Below are 24,156 nucleotides of genomic sequence, written 5' to 3' on the forward strand. Positions count from 1 at the left end.
CCTAATCCTCTAACCCTAAATCTAATTTTAACTCCAAACTTTAATCCTATTCTAATCCTATACCCAACACTTTATTTTACATGAAAGCAACAGTATATTAAATATTGCAAATGATTGAAAATACAATACAATAAAAGAGATTTCCTCAAGAATAGAGATTAAAATTCATCAGTTTATAATTAATCAGGAATTAAAAATTGACCAATCTAACCACTTGAATAAACATTATTTTTTTGCGAAAACTTGCCTTTTAATTCCGTGCCCCAAAAAGTTCACAGGTTACAAATTCACAAAACATCACTTACATTTAACACACCCAGTGCCATTGACGCCTATGGGCGTCATTTTTTTTTAGGCTGGCAATGAATGAGTTAACGGAGAAAATGTGAATGAAAATACCTTAAGAGCCCGCCCCCTGAGTGTTACCCTACAAAATAAAATCCACATGCTGATGACGAGAGTGCTCGCGTAGGTTCCCTCTACAACACGTTTTTGTGCATAGGAGCGCCGCGATTTTGGCAAGCGGCGATTTCCTACTGCTCAATTCAAGTCTTTTGGCAACGTACACAAAAGACAGCTTATTGGAGGACAGAAATGGCAATCGTGGGGGGGGGATGCTCCACCACCTACTCCGCCCCTTTCTCCACACAGTTCAAAACATGACGCCGTAATATCCAACACTGATTTTTTTTCCCCCCCTTTTTTTTTGTACATAGCACCTGCAAACGCTGCGGAAATATTCACATCGCTAAAACACAGGTTGTTGTTTTCTCTCCTCGCTACATAATCCGCTGCGATTTATTTTATCAATAAAAAAACGACAAAAAAAGGTAAAAGATTCAATGGGTGGTACAACTTTTTCCGTTCAAGCCTTTTTTTAGGAAGTGCGTGGCGGTTGTGGCAAAGGACGACGAGGCGCTCCGTCACGTAACGGTAAATCTCGACAACAAACACTCAACATTTAAAAACCAAATAATCACCAAATATAGGAACAGGGGACGGAGGGAATAAACGCACAGGTTCATATTCACACGGCTCCTTTACCCGCGAATGGTCTTTGTAGTCCGACCTGATGTGTCTCTTTAAGAGCAGAATTCAAGACTTTTTTTTTCTGGTGGTTTTTCTTCACAGGAGGTTTTTCCCAAAGGGGAGTGGGATCGCTTTTGAAGTCCGGCGGATCTTTTTCCCAGAGACGAGAATGTTCGTCGTGTAAACACAAAGGTCGGTGCTCGTTTTTGTGCTGATGTTGGGCTGGTGTTGGCCAAAAGGAGCTCGTCAGAAGCTGCTCACACCTACAAAAGGGGAAGAAATAAATAGACGGTAATGGACTGCATATACGACAGCGTGTTCTTGTTATTATTAGGATTTAACGTTTGTTAAATAAATGAAAATATCATTGCAGGCTTCTTTGCAATACATGTACAGATGGGAAGCAGTCAGAATAGAATGTGCACTGTTAATTTATTCTAATCTCATCTCATCTCATCTCATTAGCCGTACCGCTTATCCTCATTAGGGTCGCGGGGGGGCTGGAGCCCATCCCAGTCATCTTCGGGCAGTGGGCAGGGGACACCCTGAACTGGTTGCCAGCCAATCGCAGGGCACACAGGGACAGACAACTCATTCGCTCATTCACACCTAGGGACAATTTGGACCGGCCAATTCACCTGAAATGCATGTTTTTGGAACGTGGGAGGAAACCGGAGTGCCCGGAGGAAACCCACGCAAGCACAGGGAGAACATAAAAACTCTGCACAGAAAGTCTGGAGCTGGATTTGAACCCACGACAGGTTCCCATGACATGAACTGTGCCGCACAAGCGCTAACCACTGCGCCGCCGTGCTGCCCCTATTCTAATCAATGACTTCAAATTATTTTCAAAGATGTATAGTAAAAAAAATACTTTGAAAATACGTAGTTAGGGCAGAAGCCTTTTGAGAAAATTAGAATGGATGCGCACAATTTTTCTACAAATTAATGATAGGTTAAAACTGATAAAGTTAAAAATAAAAGACATAAAATATGAATCCAAAAATATAAAAACCACAGCAACAATATAAATACTGTAAATACTATAAAAAAGAAGAAAATTTCTCAGGTAAAAGCAAAATAAATAACAATGTAAAATTAAAAGAATTATGACATAAATAAATACAAACAATAATAACTAAAATAAGTGTGGTCATGAAAAAAAAAATTAATAAAAAAAAATTGAATAAACAAAATATAAAAATATTATTTAAGAAAAAATATATATACAATTTCAAAGATAATCATAATAAAATAGAATTTAAAATGAATTCAAATAATGCAAAATTAATAAATAAAACAAAATAAAATACATATAAAAAGAAATAAGATAAAAGGGGAATACAAATGTTATAGAAATCAAATAATCCGAATGAATGAACTCGTGAAAAAACAACTGCATACAAAATAAAAATTATATCAAATCATTAAATAAACTAAATATAAATAAAATAAAATAAATATAGAAGGTGACCCACCTTGTGGGTCTTTCTTCAGCCGGGCACCCAGCTCTGGGAAGCCTGCTTGGTGCTGGCAAAATTGCTGACCCCGTTCATGTTGACCAGAGAGTCAAAGTTAAAGTCCAGCCCGTCGGCGTCCATCAGCTCGTTGCGGATAATGGAGTCCACATCGCACTCCAGGCTGCCGTTAAAGATGTCCAGGTCCAAGTCCGAGGGAAAGCGGTCCTGGCAGACGCCGCCGTTGGTGCTCACGGCCCCGTTCAGGAAGATGGAGGTGTCGATCTGCGTGGACACGGACCCATTTCCTCCCAAAGGCGACAGCAAGAGTTGCTGTTTGGCGAGGGCATTGACTTCATTGGCAAAATTCAACCCTCGGTTGATGGACCTCTGATTGCTGTTGTTGCTTTGGAGCGTCTCCGATTGGCCGCCTGTCCCGAAAGTCATGACGGGGTCGTTGCGGAGCATGAGGCCCCGACGGGAGTTCTGGGACACCACGGCAGCGGCGCTGGCCTGCGACATAAGCGGGTCCGATTGGGTCATCATGACGTCACCGCGGCCATCAGAGTTGAGAAGATCCTGGAGGGTGATGCTACCGAAACGGGAAGCCCCAGAGAAGGACGTCTGCTTGTTCTCCTGGATGGTTTGCATGGGAGACGGACGCAAGGAGGAACCCGGCGGGTGGGGGCCGAAGATGGAGTTGCCAAAGTTCCCCCCGTTGGGTGAGGAGTTACCTGCAGGGGGGGCGATCGGGGAGGGCGAGCCCAGCCCGTTCGATTTGGGGACAAAGGCAAACCCTGGAGTCCCGTTGGAAGGAAGCTGCACTGGTGCAACTGGCACCAAGTTGATGTTATCCAGGTCGTCCATTAACTCGTCGGTCAACCCGTCGTTGAGGTTCATAGTGCCGGCCAGGTCGGCCAGGCGGGGCAACTCGGCAGGGGTCTTCCCCTGGCTGGGGGACAAGGTCCTACCAGGACTGGAGTAGAGCATGGGCGACGGCGGGGGCTCGTCATCAAGGACTTCGTCCAGCTCCTGGTTGGCGAGAATAGGGGAGAGACGCCCGCTGAGGGTGCTGGCGTTGGAGTTGGTGCGGGAACGGAAGTCGGTCCAAGCGTCCAGTTCCTCGCTGCTGCGCGAGGTGGGGCTTCCCGGCCATTTGGATAACCCCGAGGGGCTCTCGCCATTGGTATCCCCGGCCGCCGCTGCCGCCTGCAGGGCTGCCTTCTTCTTGGCAGCGCGGCCACGAGCCGATTTGGTGTACTTGTTGCTGTTGTCCATGGAGACTGCGCGGCGGCGAGGAGCTTTGCCGCCCTTGCCCCCGTCGGGATTGATCATCCACCAGGAGCTCTTGCCGGTGCCTTCATTCTGCACACGGATGAAGCGGCTGTGCAGGGAAAGATTGTGCCGGATGGAGTTCTGGAACACAAAGATTTCAATCCGGTCATCACTTTATCACTTACTACTTCACTACCAGCGTAAACTAAAGAGAGTTTAGATGTCTACTGTAACCCTCGTTTATCGCGGATAAATGGGACAGGGAGATTCCGTGATATGCAGAAATCTGCATAGTACACGTTCTAAACTTGTCTCCAGCCCGCAGCACTAGTCAACCTGTGATAATGGATCGGGCCGGAGAGGTGCTGTTTATCTTGGCCGAAAAGAACGCAAAAAAAGCAAAACTTTTGCTCTATTGGTCCAATGGTGGACTGGGGATAACGGATTGCGGCCAAACAAAGCAGTTCATTTCAGACAAGCCACAATGGCACACTTCAGCGGCTTCAATGGTCAATTGTTTGCCTTTGCTCTCAGCAATAGTTAACTAGGGATAAAGGACCGCGGCCACGAGCACATCTTCAGACAAAAGTGCCTTCTGCCGGTCCCCACTCGCAGCACTACGGTGCTTTTGGGAATAGTGGTTCGCAGCCTCATGAGTGTAGTTTATTTTAGGCAAAAGAATGTAAAAAATAAATAAGAAATAAAAAAAATACAGCTGCCGCACATGACACAAATTCTCTTTTCTGACCCAATAGACGATCGGGGATAAAAGATCACGGCACCACGACTAATGTTGACTTTTTGGTGGACAGAAGGGCAAAAAAGAGCCGTCAGGCCCGGCAAAAATGTGCTCCGCCGACCCCCGCTCGCAGCAATATGCGATCAGGGATAATGGATCATGGGATATTTTATCACCGGCACAAAGTGAATCAGTTGGAGCAGAGGTGGACATTTGTCCATTTGTCCTGCTGCCTTTGTTTAAAGAGATAAGAAGGACAGAGATTTATGACCGCTCTCCTCCTGAATTATGAACAAAGCGGCCCTTTGTTGCGTAAGAATCGTATTCGGTGGCGGATCATGTGTCCAGCGCATCGATCAACTCCTGGTTTTATTTTCCCACGGAATGGCCAGCGGCTTGTTTTTGTAAAATGAGAATGGAATGTTAGTCTCATATTTTCCCATTTACACTCTTATGATTTTTTTGCATGACATCATCAGCATCAAAACAGAGGACTGACGTCTAAAGCCGTCAATGGCACTGAATTTAAACCGGATATTTCACGGAAATGGCCGACGTTGGCAGCGAATGAGTTCATTTCTTTCTTTGTTGTCAAAGTATTACTCAAAACAAAATAAACAAATGTATCAGACAAAGATAGATAAATATATAAAATATTAATTAAAAAATAATGAAACAAATCCAAATGAATCAAAAAACACAATGAAATATTTATACCAATAATCATGTAAACAGTTAAAAAATAAAATCTAAATAAGAGAGGTTTAACACATAAATGTGGTCATGTAAAACCAAAATATATTAAAATATTTTTTCAGTAACAATAATCAAATTTATACAATATAAATACAATAAATAATAACAAGGAAGTAATAAACGTACGCATGTCAAAACAAAATTAATAAACAATATTAAAAATCATTAGATAAAAAATTATAAATACAAGAAAGAAAGAAAACAAAAATAGATAAATGTTCAAAAAAAAATTATGTAAAAATGTAAAATAATTAGACGAAAAAAGTCTACATTCAATAAATTAGAGAAAAACAAACTAAAGAAACCCATGCAAAAAAATTTTGAAATAATTAAATTGAAAAAATATAATAAAATACACAAATGTGAATAAACGTGTTGATGCAAAAACAACAATGATAAAAATTGAAAATAAGGATATAAAAACCTAGAAAAAACGTGTTATTGCAAAACAAAATAAAAATATTCAAAGGAAATGAATAACCAAATGTATATACAATAAAGAAAACAAAATAAATAAATGCAAAAATAAATATATGTAAACATTTAAAAACACCGAAATAATTTAAATGAAAATACAATAATATTGGAAAAATAAAACATATAAACATACTCCTGCAAAAACAAAACAAAACAAAATTTGAAAATAAGAATACAAAAATAAACAAAATATTACTTACACAAAGAAAAATAAATTCCAATCTCATTAAATACATATAAATTCAATAAATTAGAGAAAAACAAACCTAAAAAACAGCAAAATCATCCAATAATAAATATGATTACAATATGCAAAACAAAAAAAAATAAACAAACTCATGCCCGAAAAAAAAGATATAACAATTTAAAATAATGAAATAAATTCTATTTAAATACGCTACATAAAAACAATAAAATGCATAGTCAGGACAAATAAAACAGTTAATGGAATTGAATTAATAAAATATAAATACAATAAAATAAAAAAACAAATAATAAATAAATCTCTTCATCCAAAAATATGTATTAACATTTATTATAATTAAAAAGAACATGAATACATTAAAATATTAAAATAAATAAAGGCAAAAATAAAAATGATCTGTATTTCTACCCAGTCCTGTCTATCCCCTTTTGTCAGTCCGTCTGCGAACCTCAGTCAAATCTAGGTGAGCCTTTTTCTACCTCCTACCTCCTACCTGTCCCGTTTTTTGCTCCCGTCTGTTCCCCGGCTTCGACCCATTTTGATCCTAACGTCTACTCTCCCGTCCTGGCTTCCGACCTCTTTATGTCCCCGACCACGTCTTCTCTCCTATTCTGGCTTACGACTCGTTCCCGACCCCGACCACGTTTTTGCTCTCCTGACCCGTTTTTCCGTCCCTGACACCGCCATCGCTCGCCACGGAAGATCCACTTCCGCGTTCGGAGCACAATCCGAGTATCAGAGTGACTCTTTCTTCCAATAAAACTTGTGGGTCCTGTCTCTGTTCTGGTCTTGACAACAATTAGAAAAGCAAAACAAATAAACATATAGAAAATTAGAATCAATGAAATAAAATATAAGTACATATTTAAGACAAGACAAGACATAAATAAAAATGGGAACCTCCTGTGTGGGTTCAAATCCAGCTACAGGACTTCCTGTGGGAAGTTTGTATGTTCTCCCCGTGCTTGCGTGGGTTTCCTCCGGGCACTCCGGTTTTCCCACATTCCAAAGACATGCATTTCAGGTGGATTGGCCGGTCCAAATTGTCCCTAGGTGTGAATAAGCGAGTTGTCTGTCCCTGTGTGCCCTGCGATTGGCTGGTAACCAGTTCAGGGTGTCCCCTGCCCGCTGCCCGATGATTGCTGGGATGGGCTCCAGCACCCCCGCGACCCTACTCAGGGTAAGCGGTGCAGCTAATGAGATGAGATGAAAAAATAATTACGTAGCAAAAAGAATACCAATCTCGTCATCTACTAGGGACATAAAATCAATATCCTCGAATGACACCAGGAAGGAGAATCCTCAATAAGAAGTCCCACAAACACGCCTCTTTTCCTTTTTAGGTGGACTCAAAATCCATTCTCGCCTTCCTCCGCCACAAGCGTTTCGGTATATTCATTATCACTTTTTTCTCCCCGACTCTCACAGGACTCGAGGGACTCCCAACAATGTTATTACCAACCCCCTTTCCAAAAACATGTTTCTCTTCTCTCCGACGTATATTTTGACGCCTCGGCCCCCTTTTGGGGTTCAAACGGGCAAAACGTCCGAGATGTTTTCCAGGAAATTTTGCGTCTTTCCCCGGTTTTGGTTTTTGTTGGCGAGTGCGCTCGCGAAAAAGGAACAGCAGTGGGTTTCAATTATCTTTTTTTCTTTTTAAATGTAGGGTGTGGGCTGGGTTTGCGTGTTTTAACATTTTTCATACGCAAATATTTTCGTGTGTTTAACCTGTGGGAGTGGGAGGTACCGTGCACAGAGGTTTAGGAGTCGATGAATTCAGGTTTTTGCTTGGTTTTAAAGGGACAGTGTGTGTGTTGAATAGCAACCCCTCATTCATTCGTTTTGGATAAAACAGTATTGATTCGAATGATAAATAAAAATACACATACTATCTTATACACGTGTTTTTCAAGACACACAGGATTAGTATAACTACACAACTTGAAGAAGCTGACGTATTTGGCTGCCATATTTCCATTTTTCCCCACTGTTTCCTTCTCTAGTCACGTGTTACACACGTGGCTGCGGGCTCGCCACTAGCTGCTATTGTTATTACTAGCTTCTTTTATAAGATAAAGCTTGCTTTGTCCTCCAGGTTTCAACATTTTCCACTGTTTTCTTTTCTAGCCACTGATGTGATCCACTTGACTGTAGGCTATGACTCATGCAGGCTGCTATTGTTATTGTTAGCTGCTCCTGCTTCATCTTTCAGTGGCACTTGCCTTCCAAAGCTTAGCCTTGTATGTGATGGCCAGCAAGCTGTCTTTTCTTTAAATTTTAGCCACTTTTGTTAGCCACTTGGTGTCAGGTTATAGTTCCCCACTATTAATATTGTAATCTTCCCTGCTGTGACGTCCTTCAGTGTATTTGGCTTCCGCAACATGTTATGCAAGCAAACATCGCTCACTCTTGTGATTTAGGCACCCTTCACCTTTTTTCCACTGTTTCCTTCTCTAGTAGCCTTCTCGTAGAAGTCACATGGGTGCAGGCATTGCATTGTTGCCAGCCACTATCGTTAGTGTTAGATGCTCCTGCTTTGTCATTTAATGTCACTTGTCATGAAAGCAAATGTTACTGAGTCACATGACTCAAGCTTTCCTTCCTTTTCTACAGTTTTTTTCTTTAGCCACTTGACTGCAGGCTTTGGTCTGCCACGATTTTATCCGTTATCAGTATAACTAAAGCTTGCTTTGTCCCTTAGTGTTACCCCTCTCCTTTTTCATAACTTCTCCCGCTAGCTGCTGAAGTTAGCCACCTATACCAACTCGGTCCAACTCCAGCTATTGGTTCTATTCCGTTGCTCCGGGAGAAAAACTCCGAGGGAGCTTAAGTGTCACTCGAGGAGATCAACACCATCTTTTATGTCTGTAATACTTAATTAGTATGATAAAAAACATTGGTACAAAGAAAATTAAATTATTCACAGATGCAACCGTTTATCATTCATTTACAATCCATATTTATTCTCTTATGGCAAACAGACGCCAATTGGTGGCAGCCCTACATCATGACCGATTTGAGATCAAAAGATTGGAATGTGATTCTTTTCATTGGTACTGGAACATCTGAATGTAAAGGATCTAAGAATTAAAAAGAACCATGAAAATTTTGAAAAACAGTCCCAAAAAAATAACCAGACACTAAGTGGCACTACTATTCTAGAAACCATGTTTGATGAATTATACCCATAGCTTTATCGACATAAACAAGGCTACATTGTCTAAAATGCATTCCACAAATCAGCTGCTAGCTAAAAATCCACGCTATAAACACTCGTCCCGCTTGCTTTTGAGATCAAAAGCTCGGGTGGGCTTTAGGTTAAAGTAGCGTTTAGCACCTGTTATTTTAATAGCGACGTTACACATTGCGTGCGTTTGACCCGGCCGGCATGCAGCGCGAAGCGTGGTGACATTAGCTTCAGATTAGCGGCGCGAGATTACATAACAGGCCGAGAACCGGGTCATCTGGCTCGGTCGCACCGCTAGATATGGTCGACTGTCAAGGTTTACAATAAAAGGTACCTTAAAATAAGAAATCATATTAAACAAATGTTGGTGCTAAATACATGGAAAAATATTTCAGAAATATGAATAAATAAATTATCATTACAATTAAAAAATCTCTAAATATTAAAATAAAAACCCCAACATTAGCATACCCTGCATTTAGAAATTGTTCCACTCTGAAAAAAAATTCAATAAACTGCTTTCCTATGGCCTGCTTTTGTGGGGTCTTTAACGCGCTCTTCTGGCCAGATTGGGTACCGCAGTTCCTGACCACTGACCACTCCAAGCAGCCGAATCCCATCGTCTATCACCCCCGGACTACCGGACCATGTCTCCTTGTAAATAGTAAATACATCAAAAACCTGTCGCTATAAAAACATAGTTGCATAGTTGATTCAGTCATTGTGAAAAAAGATGAATACTTAACAAAAAATATACAAAAAAATGAAAATAAATAAACAAAACAAATGAATAATTGATAAAAACTATTAAACATAATTCATAGATGCTAGTGCTAGCATACCCTTCATCTAGTAAGTGTGTTACCATGGCAATGCAAAATATATTAACCTTTTAACTGGTCACTCTGAGGTCAAACTGTTACAGGTCGGGTTTCAAGCATTCGGAGACGTCTGCTCGCCCTTTGACCCCTTCAGCCATGACACACTAGACAAGACGCCTCCCCCCTTCCTCCGTCCCGTCTTCACTCAGCATTGCGCTGTTGCTATCTGATGAAACACACTCGCAACACCTTCCCCAAGACCCCTCCCCATAGCGCCTGCATCTCATCCCCCTCCTCAGCCAATCGCATCCTCCGTAGCTTGCACGGCTACATCCAATAAGCAGCGAGTCCTCCTGGCCAATGGGAACGCTGGATTCGTTACCCGTCGTAGCTGATGTAACCCCCGTCGTTAAAAACACTCCACGTGGAAAGCGAATGAGAGTTCCCGGTCAAACGTGAAAGTGGGGGTGGGTGTCTTGGGGAGCTTCTGCGTGACAGCCTTTGATTGTTCCCACATGTTGCACAAAAAGACTTCTGTGTTTCTCGCCTTTGCAGCTGCTACGCGGGAAAACACACACATTTTTTCTCACACACATACGGGTACAAAGTAACAAACGGAAAAAGAAAAATTGGTGACCAAAGAGCGAGCAAGCGAAGTTATTTATATCCAGGTCACATTGGCACACGGCGTCCAGGTTTCAGCTGCCAGAGTCCTGGACTGCGGACCGGAACATTCCATTCTCCGCGATTGGTTTGTGTGTTGACGTGTACAAAAAAAAGAAAAGAAAAAAAAAAGGCTAACTTGGAACCTGCTATACTTCATTCCTTTATTTTTCTGCCGTACACTCCCTAACTGCCTCCAGTTGGGGTATATATGTTATTATTTACACTCGATGGTGAAATAATTGTGATGAATACTGATTGGAAACAGTTTAGGGCAGTGTTTCTCAACTGGTGGCTCTGGACCCAAAAGTGGTTCGCGGACACAGTTTCAGTGGGTCTTTGCACTGGCAAAATATTGCTAAAAAGAAGAAAAAAAAATACCCTGCTTGATCTTCTCTTCTTGTTCAGTGAATCGGCAGCATCAAAATTGTGTTTGAGGGACCACATCTCTTTTTATTATGATTTTGTTTGTAGTGTTTCCTTTTCTGCCCATAATGTTGGGTCCCAGGATAGTAAGAGATAAGGGGAAGGAAAAGTGTAAAATGGTGCCAACAACGAAGGAAATGATTGTGAATAATATTCTGCCATTGTGGCCTGCGTCTGGCTGGCAACCAGTTCAGGGTGTCCCCCCCGCCCACTGCCCGAAGATAGCTGGGACGGGCTCCAGCGCCACCGTGACCCTACTGAGGATAAGTGGTGCAGATAATGGTTGGATGAATGAATTCTGCCATTGAAGCACTGCTTGAAGGTACATTAAATGTTTTAAAAATGTTATACTTTCTAACCTTTGACCGTATATTGATATTTATTATTTACACCGTTAAGCAATTATTGTTGTTTAGGTACACCATTTTGTAATATTTTGGGTGCAAACTCCCTTTAGTATGTATTTAAAAAAATAAATAAATCATAATTTTAATATTTATTTGTTTAATTATGTACTGTACTTTGTTTATTATTGCACCTTATTATTTTATTATTTATTTAAGAATGTATTTTTAAAAATAATTATCTTTTACTCTGTATCTTTTATATTGCATATTCTATTTATTTTTTCTATATTTTTTATTAAATATGCCTATTTTACTATATGACTAAAGCAATATTTTTCCAGAAAAAAAAAAGAATTAACAGTAGGAGTCTTTTCTGTCACGTGAAAATAGTGTATCTCAATTCTTGTCATTTTTGCTCTTGTTCACTATATTTTAATATATATAATTTATGGAACTAAAAATGAAAAGATTCCCATGGTTTTTTAAGTTACAAAAAAAAATCTGAAATAAAAAGGCATGTTTGGAATTAAATAGGTGGAATGTTCACAAAACACTGTCATATAAATAAATAAAGTCATACTAAAATATGGTTATTATATATCTAATATACAAAGTAAATATATTAGAAAAGTATAAATACATTTTTCTATCTATCCATCTATCTATCTATCTATCTACCTTGGTCATATCCCTCAAGAGGGGTGACCGACAGCAAGACAGACACATACAATAACAAAGAAAATAAAAGGGAAATAAATAACAAAAGAAAAAAACACACAGAATTTTTTGGACCATGGCCAACCCAATTGCCCAAACACCCAAACAAGTTAGGCACCTTGGCACCCTAGTTGGTCATGCTTTCGTCCCTCCAGATGAAACAGGACACCAGAAAGCGGCCATGTCACTCGGGTCAGGGTGACACAACACACTCTTTCGTTCAACAGCAGGGCCCGACAGCTTTCACTGGTTTACCCCTGCCGCATCATACGGGTGCCCAGCCCATCCTTAAGAACGGGTCCACAATCCCACTATCCTTTCACAATACCTCTCCACTCCTTTCTATCACCAACAAGAGCTCTAGCTTCCATTATATTTAGACCTCTTTCCTGCAGTGCACTCATAACACCATCCATCCACGTCAATCGCGGCCTTCCTCTTGTTCTCCTTCCATTGACTTCTGCTCTGTAGATCCTCTTTAACATTCGCTCCTCATCCATCCTCTCCATGTGTCCAAACCAACCGAGTACTCTCTTATCAACACGCTTGCTCAGTTCCACGACTACTCCAGTTCTGTCTCTAACAATTTCATTTCTCAGTCTATCCAATCTTGTCACTCCTAACATAGTCCTCAAACACTTCATCTCAAAAACATTCAACTTCCTTCTTAAATCTGCGTTCAGGCTCCGAGTCTCTGCACCATACAACACAGTCGGCACAATCACACTCTCATACAGTCCCCTCTTAACATCCATACTCATACTCTTGTTGTTCATCACTCTCCTCAGAGCACTCAAAACCTTGCTTCCTTGATTCACTCTGTGCAATACCTCACACCACCAACTGCAGCCACATCACAACCCAAGTACCTAAAGCTTTCAACTTCTTCCAGCACCTGTCCATGCAACCTGATTTCTAACGTGCCCACTCCATCACGTGAACACTTCATCACCTTAATCTTCCCAACATTTGGAATGTTTACTTCATCGCAAAAACAATAATGAAAATAACAAAATAACATGATGTGATTATTATGTGTTATGTTAAATACAACAAAAATAAAAATGTATTTGTAAAACAATTATTTAGAAAACAAAATAGTTTTTTGAGTAAAAAGAAACCCCATTTAGGTCCTAAATGAAAAGGCCATGTTTAGAATAAAAAACATATGTATGCTCGTCTTGGGACCGAGAAGTCACAGGTTCGATTCCCGGCTCCTCCGAGATATTTGTTGAAGTTTCCTTGGGCAAGACACTGGAACCCCTCATGCCCCTGGTGACTATGTCTGACTCCGCTATCGGTGTATGAGTGTGTGTGTGTGTGTGTGAATGGGTAAGTGTGAAATACATTGTAGATCGCTTTGAGTGGTCTTCAGTGACTTGAAAACTGCAATATAAATGCGACCAATTTACCATTTAATAGGATTTAACAATAAGAAAATAATAATGAATATAATCATCAAAATATTTTACAAATATGGAAAGAAACACAATTAAGTATTTCTAAAAAAAAAAAGGACCATTTTTTTCGTGTAGTTCTTTGGACTATCACAAGAAAATCCAATTGGATTGAAGTCTTTGCATTTTGTTTGTGGCAGTAGTGAAGCCTATTTGATCTTTTTCCAGAAAATTCCTATGGAATTAGTTCTTTTTCTTGGATAATGACCTCGTAAAATCAAATATTTATTTAAAAAAAATGTACCAAAGCCAATTAAAGATTATTGATTGAAAACCCCCCGTTTTAAATAGACTTCCATCTTGCTCCGTGTGCTCATTGTGTAAGTCCACAATCCACATGCTGTGTGTGTGTGTTTACGTTTCCCTTTCCTCCAATCAGCGCGCCCGAATTAGGGGGAGAGTCCCGACCCAGCCCCCAACCGATAGCCAATCAAAAGCGGCTCCTTCCGTCACGCGTCTTTAGGTCAGTGTGTTTTCTGGGAGGAGGGGCGCGGGAGGAAGGGGTGTGGTGAGTTTCTCGGAACAATGAGACTTTGCGTGAACTCGCACGTGGAAAAATCACGGGGAAACTTTCTTCACCAGATGTCTGTGTGAAATAAAAGTATGATAAAAATGTAAATATCGATGTGTTTGAATACGAGTTTGATTGACATTTTATTGCCGGAGCTTATTTGGTCCCGCCCCCTTGACACTCAACTACGTTTGAATAATTTCATATTTTTCAGTGTTTTTTTAAAAAAACTATTAATACTTAATTTCTGTTATTTTCACTTAAGACTTATTTTCATTAATGTTTTTATACATTTCAGTTCTTTTTCTGAATTTTCAGCCATGCCTTACTTTTCGGTACTATTAAATACGTTTGACTACTTATGGTACTTTACGGTGCTTTTTCATACTTTTTTGATTTTTTTTTTTTAACTTCTTAGTACTTTAACATACTTTTTAGTACTTTCCATACCTTGCCGCGCTTTTCAGTATTATTTACGTCTCAGTACAGTATTTTTCAATACTATTCAAACTTTTGATGACTTTTCAGTTATCGTATTTTCAGTACTTTTTTGTAGTTTTCCATACTTTTCAGTCCTGTTGTACTCTTTACTACTTATTCATACTTAGAACTATGTTTTGTACCATTCAGTGCTTTTCCATACTTGTTTGTAGTACTTTTCAGTACCTTGTCATACCGTTCAGTGTTTTTTCATACTTTTGAGTACTTCTCCAAGCTTTGCAATACTTTATAGTACTCTTCGCAATTTTTCACATTTTCAGTAATTTTGAATATTCTTTAAACTTTTTCCGTCTTTTCTGTACTTTTTACTTTTTCCATATTTTCCGTACATTTCAGTACTTTGTCACACTTTTGCGTACATTTCAGTACTTTGTCACACTTTTGCGTACATTTCAGTTTATACTTTTCAGTAGTTTCTTGGTTAGTTATAGGTAGTTTTTCATACTTTTTAATACTTTTTGTGGTAATCAGTACTTTTTCATACTTTTGAATACTTTTTGTAGTTTTCAGTAATTTTTCATACTTTTGCAGTTGTCAGTAGTTTGCAATACTTTTGAGTACCTTTCTATATGTTTCAGTACGTTTTCATACTTTTTCATACTTTTTGTAGTTTTGAGTACTTTTTCATACTTTTCAGAAGTTTTACATTCTTTACAGTGCTTTTCAATACTTTTTAGCAGTTTTTTCAGTATTTTAGAATACTATTTAAACTTTTTTCTGACTTTTCAGTATTTTCCACTTTATACAGTACTTTTTTGGTTATTTTTCATACTTTTTACAATTTTAAATACTTTTCACAATATTGCAGTACTTCTTAGCATTTTCTAAAATAGTTTTTCATACCTTTTAGTACTTTTTTTTACTTTTCTGTACGTTCTATACTTTGCAATGTTTTTCAGTACCATTTAGCATTGTTTTTCATACTTTTCAGTGCTTTTCGGGATGTTTAACGTAGTTTTCTATTATGTCTAGTACTTTTCAGGACTACCTTTTTCTACTGTTCGGTACTTTGTATCATTTATTTCGTACTTTTCAGGGTGTTCTATGTACTTTTTCATTCTTTTTTATTCTTTTTAATACTTGTTTTCATTATTTGCAGTATTTTCAGTACATTTCATTACTTTTAATGATTTCTTGCAGATTTTATCCTTTTGATTGATTCAACCCTTTGGTGTTACATGACAAATGAAATTATTCCACTGTATTCCTACTCATTAAAGCCTTCTTCCAATACTTGCACCGAGTTTTTTTCCAGATAAAACAAACAAACAAACGTTCGTGCAGTATTATGCATCTACATGGTGTGTGTACTCTTGATTCGGGACCTTTAGGGACATCCCGTTTGAGGCGTTTAAGGACACTCTGTCCTTAATCATTCAGAGGCTTGCCAAGAACACAGTGACACAAAAACTGATACCAGATCACCCCCGCCCAAAAGAAGAAATACACTCCCAAGTGGAACGGGTCGGGACTAGCCGAACGGGAGCAGTTGTTCTGGCACATTACAAGCACGGCTAATAAAATATGATGTAAATATGAGACAACTGTCAAATAGAAGTAGACAAGAGTGCATAAGTGCCAAACAGTGTGAGTCATTTATGCTGAATGAGTAGTTCAATTCAAGTTCTGCTTGTTTACAGAAAAAACAAAAAGCAACTTTGTGCATTGGCAGAAAATAGTGCTTATTTTGAATATGAATTACCTTATTTTTATTTCTTTTTTTTCCCTTTTTTGAATGAAATATTTAATTGTATAAGTTAAATTTTAAACTTAGTTTTCTGGGTAGATAAGAACAAACTATATTTAATCCATTTTCTTATGTATTAAACTTATATTTCTGGTAAAAAAAAAGAAAAAACATATTTTATTTTAATTCTTAACTTGTTTTGCTAGTGAATTTGGCTAAAACATAAAACAAAAAAGACTTTAGATAAAAATGAAAACACTTAAATTGTGGCAGAATAATTTACTATGCAGGGAGAATGATATGTCCTCCTAAAAATCCAATAAATACATTAACATTTCCATACAATTTACAGGCCTTTGCCCAAAATTTTACTGTAATCCTTCTAATTGTCAATTGTCGTAAAACTGCATTTACTGTTGTCGAAATACTGCAGAAAAAGTTACCAGGCTACAAAACGACTTATTTTTGTATCTATGTGGTGCAGTGAAATGCTCTGCCCTCTGAGATTCGATCTGCAACCTCAGTGGAACTGTTTAAATCAAGGCTTAAAACACACTTATGTTCTATAGCTTGTGAATGACCTATATTTCATGCTGAGTTTTTGAGTGTTTCCTTGCCCAAATGTAGGTTTTAGATCAGGGATGGTGTAATAATAGTCTGCACTGGTCTGTGGTCTGTGCAGTCCTTTGAGAATTCATAATATACAAATAAATACAACTAAACATGACTTCACTTGATTAAACTCTAATATTATGATGGTAATATGATGATAAGTTTGTTATAATTGGATGAGTACAGCAGACATTTAATAGAATGCCAGTTTTTCTGTTTGTTGTTTTGGCTATTGCATTACTATGGTTATCGGACAATCGTGTGGCTGTTCTTTGATAATTCCACACACTTTAGTGCTGATCTGTTTAGAACCTTGAAGATTTAATAAAAAGAGGTGGCTTGAAGGAGATCATAAGGAAAAGTTGGACTTTTTCTTATCTGAGAGCACTTAGCCCAGTCCTCATTACAAGTTCAAAATCCATTGATCTCTTCTCACCTTGATCTGAGTGTCTACTAAACTTTAAACCTAACTGAAAACAACAATGTTCCAATCATAACTGCACCTCATAAACAGACTTCTTAAGACAACAACAAAAAAGGACGATCTGAGCTAAGTGTCCATGTGATTAATGAGACTTCTGGTGGCATCGTCGTGCCGAGGTTTTATTGATTGATCTGGAACACACGCACAATTATATTTATATATATATATATATATATATATATATATATATATATATATATATATATATATGTGTGTGTGTGTGTGTGTGTGTGTGTGTGTCTACCTAGCCATCCACGCCTTCTTAGGACAGATTAGCCAAGAATGATGTCAACGCTTTCGGTGCTGCGGAAATATGCAGGTTAAAGGGACATTTTTATGAGCAAGGCACTGTGTTACAGTTAAGATAAGAAAAGATAAGGAATTCACTACCTTGCAGTCTTACCCTCGTTTGTTATCTAAGTCGAGCAGGACCGAGTAGGAGATGCGGGTCTCGCCCGACAAAATCATACATTCGCTTTTTCAAAATGTAACCCAAGAGAAAAAAGACGATTGATTATTTTGGATAAATCGGTTAGCATACTGTTAGCATTTATTGAAATGACAAGATTGCGTTAATTTAGACAATTTTAAAATGTATAATAGTTCCAAAATTTGATCTGTCGATCTATCTATCTACCCTGGTCATATCCCTCGAGAGGGGTGAGTGACGGCAAGACAAACACATACGAAATCAAAGAAAATTAAAAAAGGGAAAAAGTAGCAAAAAACACACACAAACATTTTTTGCCCAAACAACCCAAATCCCCAAACAAGTTAAGCACCTCAGCACCCAAGTTGGTCACGCTTTCGTTCCTTTAGATGAAACGGGACACAAGATAGCGGCCATGTCACCCGGGTAAGGATGACACAACACACTTTTCTGTTCAACAGCAGGGCCCGACAGCTTTCACTGGTTTACCCCTGCCGTATCATACAGGTGCCCTGCCCATCCCTTAGAATGCGTCCAAACATCCCACTATCCCTCAACAAAACCTCTCCTCTCATTCCTATAAATGTGTTGTGTTTGGTCTAAGTTTGACCCCAAAAAAGCCGTCTTTTCAACGTCCTAAACATCCATCCATTATCTGAACCGCTTATCCTCAGTAGGCTCGCGGGGGTGCTGGAGCCCATCCCAGCCATCTTCGGGCAGTGGGCAGGGGACACCCTGTACTGGTCGCCAGCCAGTCGCAGGACACACAGAGACAAACAACTCACTCGCTCGTTCACACCAAGCGACAACTTGGACCAGCCAATGCACGGGGAGAACATGCAAACTCCACACAGGAAGGTTCGATCTCATGACCTCAGAACTGTGTCGCAAGCGCGCTAATCACTATGCTGCCGTGCCACCCTAAACAGGACTTTAAAAAAACTTTTTACCTTTTCAACCTGATTTAGAACTCATTGAAATCACACCTCTGTATCATTTTAGACCACTTTCACACATCAAAATTATTATCACTAAAAATAAAATTTATTTTATTGTGTTTGGTCCAAATTTGGCCCCCATGAAGGAGTCTCAACAACCTAAAAATGACTTCTTTTTTTAACTTTCACTTTCTAACCAAATACATATTTTAGCTTTCATTAAAATCACAACATTTCATCAATATAAAGATTTTTTTACTCCCCAAAATTGTAATAATAAATTTTAATTTAGTGTTATTGTGTTTGGTCCACATTTGGCCCTCAGACATATTTTCAACGTCCTTAAAAGGACTTTTTTGGTAAACTTTAATATCTACCAAATAAATATGGTAGCCTTCATTAAATCATACAATATAAATTTAGACCATTACAGTTTTGTGAGCGGCTTGGCCTGGCTTGGGTGACATCCATTGGACATGTTGAAAACTGCAGCTCGTTTTTCTCTTGCACTTCTTACAGCATTGTCTCGCGGGCTGGATTCTATCTGTTGGTGGGCCTGATTCTACCCACGGGCTGCATATTTGACATCCCAGCTTAAGCGGAGAAACTTCTTTGGTTAGAGTTTTTGCTACCGGTAATTGTTTTTTGTCGATATTGAGGACTTTGATGCAAAACTCAAAATAAAAAACATGATTATGGGGTGCTGAGTGAATCTAAAAACGATTTTGACAGAATGTCTAAAACATTTAGACAAAAATAAAGCAAACACTACAAGAGTTTTTGTTTTTTTCTAACCTGCTAGACAAGCAAATGTTAAATCTTGTATAAACAACTTTGAAGTTCAAACTGAGAATGTTTTATCTTCAGGACCTCGGGGGAGATTCAAACAAGAGAAACAACTCAAAGCTAGCATAAAAATCACATTGCTCTACGTTAGCATGCTGTGGTAGTACCCCAGAATATCACAAGATTGAAAAAATGTTTCGGGGTCTTATTATTTTCACGCTGTCGTAAAGCTAAATGTCAACACGACTTTGAGGACAGCGAAGCTATCATGAGTTTCGAATAAAAAATTACGAGGGAAAAAGAATCGGTCACAGAGGAAGTACAGCCAAAGGAAGGGTTGACTGAGGTTTATGACTGAAACATTTAACACCACCGTGCAGTTTGTATATGCTTGTTCACAGAACTATTAGGTAACTGAAAGATGGTGAACCAGTCCCAGGTATAAAAAGAACGTATTGCTGTGAGTCAGTCTTTTACGTGACTTTCACAGTTTAGGGAATATTGTTGACCGATAGGAAACTTTCTGCATGCAGTCATAAAAGTAAGATTATACAATATTCTAAGTGCTCCAGGCTATAGATTGCTTCAGAGTAAAAGTCCAAAAAGTCACAAATTTAAGTAGAAAAAAAAACTTTACGTGGTCTACTTAAAGATTATTGACTACACTACCAAGACCGCAATAGTTTTGATTGTAAAAGAAAGTCCCATTTTGGATTGTTTTATGAACCTATTTGTCATATTTACACAAATGAGCAAGCACATTAATACAAATACATGGTAACATGATTTACAACTGTAGTTATATAATATTATTCACATACTTGACATTCGTGGACATTTTCCACCATAATTGATATATGACCATACCTTTCATAGTGATTCAAATGAGCTATAAAATATGAAATGAAATAATCTGCATTTATATAGCGCTTTTCAGGTCAATGACTTCCCAAAGCGCTTTACAATGTGCTCCACATTTCCCAATAGCGGCCTTGCAGCCATGTAAGGCGCTAACCTGCTTATTGGGGGTATTAGGGGTTCAGTGTCTTACCCAAGGACACTTCGACATGTAACACGGACGAGCCGGCATTCGAACTGGGATCCCTTGATCTGAAGACGAGCGCTCTACCTCCTGAGCTACTGCCGCCCCGATATGATTTATAATGGTTGTTATTGTATTCAATGCATTTGTTTTCATTTTTGACATTTCCTGCAAATAATCTCACAACCTACCTGTCATATTTACACAATAAAGCTATGAAAGTCTGATTTATGACACTAGTCTAATCATTGTTAACATTTCTGACATTCCTTAATGATTGCAAATTGTATGCAAATGAGTTATGAAAATTAAATTTACAACAGTAGTCCATGCATTTTTGCAATCCTTAAATTCCTTTATCATTGATGTATGACCATATATGTCATATACATGCAAGTGAGCTGTAAATGTGATTTATGACAGCAATCTATGGATTTCTTTGACATTTTTGATATTCATTTATGATTTATGTATGACCATATCTGTCATATTTATGTAAATGAGTAATGAATATCTGATTTATGACTGTAGTCCATGAATTTTTCTTTGCAAACCCAAAATTTTTTATGATGGATTTATGACTATATAAATGAATAAATAAAGTTTATTTAGGCACAGCACTAAAACGCTGTCATTTACATACAAATGAGCAATAGAATACACTCCTCATATTCTTTTACGACTTATGATTGATTTACGACTAATTCTGTCATATTTATCCAAAACAAGATATGAGAACCTGATTTAGAGCCATAGTCCATTCTTTTTTGCATTCCTGACATTCCTTTATGGTTGGTTTATGACACTAAATGTCATATTTATGCAAATGATTTATGGTGATCCGGTTTATGACTGTAGTCCATGCATTTCTTGCATTACTGATATACTTTTATGGTTGATTTATGACCCCATCGATCATTAATATGAAAATGATCCCACACATCTATGCAACAAATGTAATGGATATAATGGAAATTAATGGATATGACAGCTTATTTGCATAAATATAACAATAAATATAACAGGTAGTGTCATAAAACCATAAACGGCTGGGCCTAAAATGTCAATCATTACATTCTGGTTCGGGCCGGGCTGCTCTCGACGATAATTATTTTGTTTAAATCCACCTGTATTTGTTCTTTGATTCTTTTCCTTTGTCTTAAGGACGAAGCAGTTGTGGTTTATAAAATAAAATCTCCCCACCTCCTCCCGTGTCATCACAGATAAAATGATTGCTTTTTTTGGGGCTTGGTCCCTTAAATCAAGTTGGCTTGGGATGGATCAGGCTTTCATACCTGCGGACCCGGTTCGGGCTGGATTTTTAGGCCCAGTTTTACCTCCATAAACAGCTGAAATATATAGATAATTTTATGTTTTTATATATAAATTGCTCTAAAATGTACATAAGGGGAACAGACAGTTATACCTAGATTATATTCCACTAAATACGGTACATGAAGATAATTTTGGACTGGGTGGAACTAATAACGTGTACATAAATTGTTGCGTGAACGCATCGGTATTTTCTCCGGGTATCAACGAGTTGGTGCGGGTGTACGGCGACACTATGGCGTGCTCCGTTCTTCTGATCTTATGTTTCCACAACACAACTCTCTCGCAGACTTTATGGCTGTGTCCTGAGTCACATGTTTAGGAGTGGCTGGAGGTCAGCATGGGGACACCTTCCGTCCACAACTTTTCAAGGTCTTCCTCGGCTAACCAACAATCACAACATGACATTTAGTTGTGTTGACGGACAAAATAAAGAGCGGTAAATGTATTTTCTGGATCTTTTGGAATTTGGGACGCGCAAAAAAAGCTTGCATATGGTTTGACTTAGAGATGAGGCCCTCCTAGCATTTACGGCGTCTTCTAATGATGCTAAAAACAGACGGACGGAACAACAACTCTTACCATATGTTCCCGTTTCGAAGCTTTTACCACTATTCTAATCGTCGTATACACATCGGTTGCTACGTGCTAGCAGGTGGCAAGGTAACCTGATGACCTATCTCTCTCGGGGACCCCCAAAGACATTCCGAACGCAGATGGGGCCCGCCGTCCAGAGTTGTGGGGGGTGGGGGGTACCGATTATCTAAGAAGCCACGATATAGATATCATAATCGAACGTCTTGACAGCTGCTATCTGAACACTTCAACTTATCGTTGTTCTTATCATCTGATGAGCCACCGCAATCTTGTTATGGAGGTGAGAGTTGGGATCTAAATCAATCCGGAGTTTTATCTTTGCTCCATTTTTTTTACTTCGAGCACGATATTCATCATGTCTTATTAATTGGGATACGTTTAAATGGACAGCGTGTAATATTTAACCCCTGGAAGTCACTGTATTGTGTAGTGCAACTGAAAACGGGTGCTAAAAATCGCAAGGAAGAATACTAACTATATTGGATCAAAGTGACACGATTTTCTTCATTTTGCCCAGCAAGTTCACATATTTTTTCTTTTTTTAAAATTTAAGAATGATTTTTCACCACTACTAACGGCTAAATAATACACACTGTCCCTTTAAGTTAATAAAAACCTACAATGTGAACAAGGTTATGAGGTTTGCACAACGCCACCTTATGATGTTTTCACATTATTATGTGGAATAATATATTTTTTTGCCCCTCGTTATGGCATTTACAAGACAATAACAACAACAAATTATTTTGCCTGCCTAAAATTTGTCTCTGCGCAGAATCCCATTTGCTTTAATTCAGCGATAAAACAGTTTTTATTACCTATCAGGCTTGCAGTAATGCTGAATGGAGAAGCAAAAAGATGATAACAATGGAAGCAAAGCTTGCAGCGATCGAGTAATACGACGAAAGCACATGTATCATTACCCTCACTAGGGAATATTGCCGTTACCATTTAACAATCGGAACAATTATCAAGAATCAGGATGTAAGTAAAGCAACAAAATCTTCTGAGGGACAATCCTCACAAAAAGTTTCAAACTCTGTTTTAATTTGAATCTATGTGTCCTCCCCCTCCTGCAACCACATACTCATTCCACTGCTCAAGTTACGTCACACCAAAAGTACATACAATTTCATTTATACATAGATCTATTTATAATGTTGTTTAATAGTTTACATGTATATTAAACACAAGTACTACTTATTATATGCTATCTTGTTGCTAAAGTTAGATATTTGGCAAGACATTCAATGTTTTTACCTTGGACACTGAGGATTTGGAACAGATTAGCTTCCCTATCCCCCGCCATACAGCAATTTCAGTTAGAGCTCTTCCCCTCAAAACAGATTAATGTTGTAATACAAGGGTGTATTTGTCAGGATCAAAACGGAGACAGCACCTACTTGCGTTACGTTTCTCTCAGTTTTATTGGAAGAAAGGAAAGGGTCGCACCCACGATCCGGTGATCGCTAGACGCGGGAAGCAGGTCGCTCTGAACGCGGAAGTTGGACCTCCGTGGCAAGCGATGGCGGTCTCGGGAACGGAAAAAACGGGTCAGTAGCAGAGACAGGAGAGGGTGGTCGGAAACGTTTCGAAAGCGAGGAGAGGAGAGTAGACGTGGTCAGGATCAAAAAACGGGTCGAAGCCAGGAGAACAGACGGGAGAAAAAACAGGTGGGAG

General features: G+C 38.8%; 1 protein-coding gene across 2 annotated transcripts in view; it reads right to left on the bottom strand.

Moving 5' to 3' along the window:
- Nucleotides 1-24,156, bottom strand: part of foxo3b (forkhead box O3b) — a 57,682-nt gene continuing 33,526 nt past the window's right edge. For both annotated transcript variants that reach the window (XM_088324711.1, XM_088324710.1), the window contains 2 exons: nt 2,508-3,902; nt 1-1,292 (listed from right to left, as the gene is read on the bottom strand). In XM_088324711.1, coding sequence (XP_088180837.1) covers nt 2,523-3,902 — 1,380 coding nt within the window. In that variant the 3' untranslated portion in view covers nt 1-1,292; nt 2,508-2,522. The remainder of the gene's footprint in view (nt 1,293-2,507; nt 3,903-24,156) is intronic.

The sequence above is a fragment of the Urocampus carinirostris genome, chromosome 20 (genome assembly GCF_059441175.1).
Source record: "Urocampus carinirostris isolate Australia breed hairy pipefish chromosome 20, RoL_Ucar_1.0, whole genome shotgun sequence".
In the NCBI taxonomy this organism is placed as follows: Eukaryota; Metazoa; Chordata; class Actinopteri; order Syngnathiformes; family Syngnathidae; genus Urocampus; species Urocampus carinirostris.